The following is a 7,776-nucleotide window of genomic DNA, read 5'->3' as shown; positions in this document are numbered from 1 at the left end:
TTGGACCCTACCTTAGTATTTTCTATGCCACCAACCTTATCTGTTTCCTCTCAATCCTGAATACATCTACCACTAATCACTTCAATAATGCCCTCCCTCTTCATCACCCTTGAATCTTTTCTTGCCATATCATTTCTGGTATAATCAACCTAGAGTATCACTTCAATACTCCCCATCTTTCTGATAGAAGTGTAAGGTGTTGCTTCTTGCTAATAATCCCTCCAATTATGCCTTGATCTTATATCCCCTTCCATCTGTGACCTTCCTTTACTATCCATTTTACCTCATTTTCAATCTCTTTATCCAATGGCTCACAAATATGCCCAGATATCTATCTTTCAAAAACCACTTAATCCAACCACTCCCTCAAAACTATTGTTCTATCTTTCCTCCCATAGCAGAAACCCTAGAAAAGTCTTCACCTGTTCCTGCTCATTTTCTTGCCCCCATCTTTAGATTCTCAACCCTCACAGTGTGGCTCATCAGTTTACCAGTTTTGCAGTGTGACAACTACTAAAAACCCCCTTCTGGATTCAACTCTGCCTGGGTTTTTGGAACACTGCTCTCTTTAACTATCAATGTCTGACAAAGCTTCGGTCTTCTTTGCAGGATCACACTTTATCCCCAATGTACATATGGGCACATATAAGTTAAGGTTCTGCCCTACTTCTATGGGTCTATCATCATTTGCAGATGACTCCCAAATCTACATATCTAGTGTTCATTTCTCCTCAGCTTTACCCCTAGATCTCCTGGATGTTTCAAATGCATCTTAAACTCACTTTTTTCTTCTGAAATTCTATTTGTCAAAAATGGCATGTTCAAGTTCAGTTATCTTGTCTGTACTACCCTGATTAAAAGTCAAAGTAAAATACTCCATATATGGGATTTGATCTCCTCCCATTAATCCTTGTCACTGAAATATTCTCCACCTATCACTTGGGATCCCTAGCTCTTTCAAGTTTAGTGCCACCTCTCCTCCAATTAAGTTTTATGTCTCATCTTAGTACAGCATTAGTGCCAAGCCTTTGCCTATAGAACTTTTGTACCTGACAGGTATTTATTGATGCCAAATCCAATGAGCCTTCATTGTTGCACAGTAATCCATTTTTTCCACTAACATTTTTATTATGGTAGTTCCAAATATCATTAAAATTCCACACATTCCCATTTAAGATATAATTCTACAAAATTAAGGCTATCTGTCAAAAGCTTCTCTAATTCTCTCTGAACTTCCTTTCTGGTTTCTATTGCCCTTCAGTCTTATATCCTCTGACTGCTCCATAATCATACTGTTTCACATTGATAACCATGGTCCTCACCACCACCAACCCCAAAGCTTAGAGTAAGTCCCCTACCCAAACTCCATTCCCTAACAAGATGTAGACACCAGACACCTTTCAATTTGGCTTTTATCTAAGTTTAAAGATTGTTTAAATTATCAAAATGAAACTTCTGTGCTTGCATATTACAAGGTGCTTAATTGTCCTCTCAGCAGTATTCGATATGGTGGACCACTCTCCCAACTGGACATCCCTAACAGTAGGGATATATCACTATTTAGAATTTTGTTTCCACATGTGTAAATTGCAAAGTCTTGTAAATTCAATTTCCTATCAACTCCCCATCTTCACAATCAAGTCCAAGTCCCAGTCTAATTCACCTAGATTCTCTCCCCCACCTTTAGGCATCTCTCATTTTAAGACTGACAGTTTCCCCATTCTTCTCCATATCCTAACCACTGTGCACCCAGGTACCTAATATATTCAGCATTTTAATAATCAAAATTTGATCTGCCATTTGGTATGATTACAATTAAGAGAAATGTTTGATAACTTGTTGACAAATTTGTCATTTCCCAATGATCACAGCCCTTCAGTTCTATGCCAGTTTTTGACAATATTAACTATTAAATTTATTTTCTCTTTTGTATATAGGTCCATTGCAGAAATATAACTTATATAATGCTCAATGCATAGAATTTGAGCCCAGATTCTGATTCTATTTATTTGCTGAGTAACCAAGTGAAACATGGTATCTTGCTGGCTTTTGGTACTGTCTACCATAAAAGATGCTGGCTGAATTGCAGCATAAAAGAATCTGTATAACTCAAGTATTAGAGAGGCAGAAAGCTAAAACTACTTCCATGAAACCACTCAATTTAATACCTGTTTTGTATTACTATGATTAATTTAAAAAAAACAAGAAATCCAGTACTTTTACTGTGCACAACCCCAAACTCATCACAACCAAACCATGTTGGATAATTCAGTTATTACACCACAAGTCTTAGAGTCTTCTGTGTATTTATTGTTTAACAGCAGAATGCCCAACACAGATCATCATAACTGCCAAATAGTCAGCTGTGCAAAATAGTATATATAGTGCTTAAGTACAAATGGGAGACATGATTTTTTTAAATAAATACTTAAACACAAATTTATGGTCCTACAAAAGAGCATTTAAACTAGATGGTCTAAGTTGATCTGCCTCCTTGGACCCACAGAAACTGTTATTTTCCCAAAAACCATATAATCAATATACTGAATCATCATCAGTTCCACTGTGTGAATAATGGATCACAATAAATGAGTCCCTGTTTCTAAGAGCTTTTTCTGGTTCCCCTACAAAACATGATCTGGCCTGGATAAAAAGACAACAGGAATTTCTTGAAGGTCAATGGTCCAAAATGCTAAGTATGGTTAAGTATTCTACATGATCTATATTCACTGGTTCCTTAGTTAGGATGTACTTAGATTACTTTCTTCAATTCATCATACAGGACAAGCACGAAAGCTCCACCCATGCCTCTAAGAACATTGGACCAGGCACCCTTGAAGAAAGCTTTGCCACCCTCATCTTTAGCAATCTTCTTCCAGCAGTCAATTGTCCCAGTGTACATGATATCAGCTGTCAAGAGGAAAGAAAAAAATTTCAGTCAGAATTCAAGGCTTACAATGTCACCATACAATATATACACTAGGATTTACAATGTCACCATACAATATATACACCAGGATTTACAATGTCACCATACAATATATACACCAGGATTTACAATGTCACCATACAATATATACACCAGGATTTACAATGTCACCATACAATATATACACCAGGATTTACAATGTCATCATACAATATATACACCAGGATTTGCAAAATCAATGATGTTAGAAAGGAAATGAAGAAAAAAAGATTCCAGTAGTAGCTAGCAGTCACCACCCCCGCCCCTGCTAGAACAAGGAAAGACAGAAGGATTAGGGAAGCTAGAACACAAGGGAGCTGGAACTAGGGACTTGAGGTGTGGGGACTAGGAAGCGACAAGAGCCATGTGCTACAGAACACATTCCAGGAAAATAGTATGACATAGAAAAGCATCACCAGTAAATCAAGACATGCATTTAGCTGAAGAAAAGCAACATTTCCACAACTGGAAAATGTACTTAAGATGATCATTTTCTTGCCTAAGATTTACTTCACCATTTTCAGCTTAGCTAAAACAAAACAAGATTCACGTATGGCAAAGTGTAGTTAAATGCAAAAAGTTATTTTATGATAAACGAACACTACATTTGTCCCTTACTCATACCAAAAACATTTTTAAAGTATAGTGACTATAAGAGAGAAAAATTTACCTCCTTTGCGCCCAGACTGCATCATCATTCGCCGCCTTACTGTATCAAAGGGATAAGAGACCACACCTGCTACAGCAGTCACTGTTTGTGCAATCATCCAGCTTATCACAATATGAGTGTTCTTGGGATCTGGGAGCATACCTGGAAAAGAATCACATTTGTTAAATAAAACCTCAGATCCTACCCTTAAATGTCAAGCTAATCTAACAGAACATTAGTTTTAATCACGAGTTTTAAAACCTTAAAACAACAAAAAAAAGTAACCCTGTCAGATCCCTTACAGACAAGACAAGTTATTTGTGCCCTTTAGGCTGGAACTAAGAGATATCTGTATATATTTTAAATTACCCTGAAATTAAAATTTTTATGGAAGCTATACAATTTCAGCAAAGGCCATTAATGGCAAGAAAGCACTGATTGCAATCCTGTTATGTTTACTAGCAGCCAATTTGTCTACCAAACCACAGACTGCAGAAGGTTCTACCTTCAAACTGGAATTAAACAGACAATACAGATAATACAACCCCTAACCAACAAAGTAGCTATAATCATATTTATTTCAACTATTTATAGTACAAAAGAAAACAGTTACAAATTTGTTTCTTTTAGGGTTAATAGCAACATTTTAAAAGGACTCTTACCTTTTGCTGTATCATAGATGCCAAAGTAAGCTGCTCTATAGATAATGATACCCTGCACTGAGACATTGAAACCTTGATACAAGCCACGGATTCCATCAGACTTGGTGATTTTCACAAGGCAGTCTCCCAGGCCTTTGAATTCCCTCTCAGTGCCAGACTTCCCAACATCAGCTGCCAAGCGGGTTCTCGCAAAATCCAAGGGGTAGACAAAGCAGAGAGAAGTGGCTCCAGCTGCACCACCAGAGGCAAGATTGCCAGCAAAATACCTCCAAAACTGTGTGTGCTTGTCCACTCCTCCCAAAAACACCTGCTTATACTTATCCTTAAAGGCAAAGTTAAGGGCCTGGGTGGGGAAGTATCTGATGACATTTGCTAAGTTACCCCGCCAGAAGGAAAGCACCCCTTGTTCCTTAGGAATTCGGACTATACAATCCACAATGCCTTTGTACTGCTTATCTGCAGCAATTTGTTTACTTGCATGCTGCACCTAAAACCAAAGAACATAAACAAATTGTTAGGATAAAAGCCCCCCTCCCCAAATAGGTAATAATCTTTATACAAAAATAATTCTTAGAGTGCTGGGTTTATTCTCTGAAGACATTGTAAGAGTGCCAATCTGACAAAATGGAAACATATAGAATTTTAGGTTAAGAGCTTCAACTGGCAGACAATTTATAGTCTTAAGCCCATAAAAAGGTAATGTCATAAGATCTGTACTACTGTATCCATCTAAGACGTTCACTTTTGATGGCAGAAAGGAGCCTTAGAGGTCATCTAGGTCAGGGCCTGTATTTTACAGCTAAAGAAACTGAAACTAGGAAGGTGTTGCCTGAGGACTGAGGCAGTCAGGCCTGGGTTCTATTTCCCGTTCTAACATTAATCACCTGTATGACCTTGGGCAAGCAGGGCCTGCAGCACTCCTAGGTTCCTGGTTCTTCAAACCAGTGTAACATCAAAGCCTAGCACAAGGCAGTACGACATATGTGCTTAAATCAACATTACACTTAATTGCTATGTTCCATCCCTGCCTACCTTACAGAGCTATCTACCAAAGGGAAGAGCAACGGATCTGAAAGACTGATGTGACCTTTGGACGCGTCATTTCATTCCTCTAGGCCTCAGTTTCCTTTTCTGTAGAAGGATAAAGCGCACCCATTTCTGGTCACAGGATGGGGGGTTCTGACTCGAGCTCTAATCACTTAAGACATCCTGGACTCGCTGGGCCTAATTTTCCTCACTTTTAAATACACAGGATTGTACTAGGGACCTCTAGGATTTTTTTCCTTCCCATTCCCAAAAGCTGTTATCAGAGAATGCGGCCCGTGCTCTACAAACGTGTACAAGGGGAGGGGGAAGACATTCTCTGCAGAATCCATTTAAAAAGAAACAAATGCAGAGGCCAAGACCCCTCCCCACCCCCCACCAGCGCCCACGCACGCAGCCCTAAGGGAAGGGAAGCCGTGGGCAGACGGGCGAGGAGGCCCGAGTCCTCAGCAGGGGTGGGGGTCACCATGACAACCGGAGAGGGGTTCCCCCCTCCCATCTCTGCCGCATTCAGACTCCTCGCGACAGCTCGGCTACTGCGGCAGCAGAGCCGGCGCCACGTGACAGCTGACGTCAGCCCCTCCCGCCCTTCCTGATTCTTCCTCTCCCTTAAAAGGGCAGCGGGGGGTGCAGATGCCGGGGCGGGGCGCGAAGGGACAAAGACCTCCCCTAGCCGGCGAGCTCACGCACACTTCCGGGAGGTTCGCGCCAATCCCCAAGGGCCCGAGGGCCCGGGGGGAGGGCCGAAGACCCACGTGTCACCGAGGACTAGCGGCCCCCGCCTTTCCCGACACCCAACCGGGGGCTACTTCCTCCCCGTCACCTTCCCGTTCCTCCTACGCGACCTCCCCGGTCAAGGACGGGAGGGAGGACGCGGGAGCGCGCCGCGCGCGTTCTCCCGGTAGCGAGAGCCGCGAGGACCGAGCCCACGACCCTTCTCGGGGCGCTGTCTTGGCCCTCCCCCGCCCTACCGCGAAAGCGAAAGGGAGGGAAGCCGGTGGCGGCGCGAGGGTGGGCGCGCGCCAAGTTCCCGGATCCTCGGGCCTACGTCTTCGCCCCCCCCAGAAACCCTTCCTGGCCCCATCTGCGCTCCGCCCGCGGTCCCGGGCTGCGCTCCGGCCGCTTGACATTTCGTGCCCCCAAGCACCAAGCACGCACCTGCAGTAGCAGCTTGACTCTCTCGATGGGGGCCACCGCCGTCTTGGAGATAGCAGCGGCGATGCCACCGGCCAGGAAGTCCTTGGCAAAGGAGATGGCCTGCTCCGTCATGGTTACCGAGGGGGAAGGTGTCGGAGTTGGAGAAAGAAAGCCGGGTGAGAGAGGGCCGAAGGCTGGGGAAGTCGCTGCCGCCTGCACACAGCCCCTTGCTACAGCTCGGACCGAAAGGACACGGCGCCCCCCGCGCAGGCGCTAAAGCCTCGGCGCTCCGCCCCCTGCGGCCTCCTCCGCACGCTCCCATTGGCTCGTCCGGAACGGGGCGGGGGGGGGGAAGGGGGGCTGTCACCGAGTTCGGGGCCTCCCCTCTAGACTCGCGCCCTGGCCTCGCGTGCGTCTCTGGGAGAACAAAAGCCCACGTCCCGGCTTCTGGGCCTTGGCCTAGCGGACGACCATGGGTGTCTTGGACCCGCCGGGGCCGGGGTTGGGGGTCGTGCTCCGGTGCTGAGTCGGGCGGGGACCCAGAGCGCCCCGGCCTGGTTTGCGGAGAGCGGCCCGGCGGTGAATGATGGACGGGCCGGCCGCTTATCCCCAGGGGGTAATCGGCTTGACCGTCACCTGAAGGACTCCGGCGCCTGGGGACACTTGGTTACCGAGGCTCTCCGCCCATTCCTGGGACGCTTCCGACGCCCACCGCCCCAGTCCTCGTAGGGAGGAGACCCCGCTGCTCTCGGGTCTGGACGGCGGTGGGGATGGCTGTCCCGCTCCCCCACCCCCGGGGCCACGTTCCGGGTGCCAAGCAGGCACAGGCACAGGCACGGGGAGAAAACCCTCTAATTCTTCTAAAAAATCTTTATTTCTGTCGACTTCTTACAAAGCAAAACTTTCTCCCCGGAAACCCTCTTCTCCCACAATATGAACTGTTACAGTAAAAATAAAAGTGTAACCGATCAATACATCGCAAATAACTGAAAGTATGTGTAATGCTCCACACCGGGGCCAAGGGTGGAGGGGACAAGCGTAAAAAGCCTTGCACTTGGGGGCTGAACTTGTGCGGCCTCGGGCAAATCATCGGGGCACCCGAGGCGGCCTCCGGGGGGTGATTGGAAAGCCTCCCGGCGCTGCCCCCACGGCCCGCAGCTCCCCGTGCACCCTCCGAGCAAGAAGGTCTGTCTTTGTGACGGCCCCCTCCGAGGTTTTAATAGGTGTCCGTTGCCAAGTTATGAGGCTTTCTGGCCTCCATGTCTTCATGTGTTACGGAAATGACAATACACGTGCAGCTAGCCCCGAATTGGGAC

At 45.8% G+C, this 7,776-nt stretch overlaps 1 protein-coding gene across 1 annotated transcript; it reads right to left on the bottom strand.

Annotated features, from left to right (window-relative positions):
• Positions 1–2,289: 2,289 nt before the first annotated feature.
• On the bottom strand, positions 2,290–6,797 carry SLC25A6 (solute carrier family 25 member 6). The gene is made up of 4 exons (XM_072614514.1): positions 6,482–6,797; positions 4,280–4,766; positions 3,639–3,779; positions 2,290–2,910 (listed from the first exon to the last, which is right to left on the bottom strand). The coding sequence occupies exons 1-4, from the start codon at positions 6,590–6,592 to the stop codon at positions 2,753–2,755; spliced, it is 897 nt and encodes a 298-aa protein (XP_072470615.1). The 5' UTR covers positions 6,593–6,797; the 3' UTR covers positions 2,290–2,752.
• Positions 6,798–7,776: the final 979 nt, after the last annotated feature.

Source organism: Notamacropus eugenii, chromosome 5 (assembly GCF_028372415.1).
Source record: "Notamacropus eugenii isolate mMacEug1 chromosome 5, mMacEug1.pri_v2, whole genome shotgun sequence".
NCBI classification, from domain to species: Eukaryota; Metazoa; Chordata; class Mammalia; order Diprotodontia; family Macropodidae; genus Notamacropus; species Notamacropus eugenii.
This window is presented reverse-complemented; position numbering and strand designations above follow the sequence as displayed.

Bases quoted from the DNA above. Each gene is read 5' to 3' on its own strand.
- SLC25A6 (XM_072614514.1), bottom strand. From the start codon at position 6,592: ATGACGGAGCAGGCCATCTCCTTTGCCAAGGACTTCCTGGCCGGTGGC. The intron at 4,767-6,481 runs GTGCGTGCTTGG...CTTTGGTTTTAG, and splicing joins GAGTCAAGCTGCTACTGCAG to GTGCAGCATGCAAGTAAACA. The intron at 3,780-4,279 runs GTAAGAGTCCTT...ATTCTTTTCCAG, and splicing joins CATCTATGATACAGCAAAAG to GTATGCTCCCAGATCCCAAG.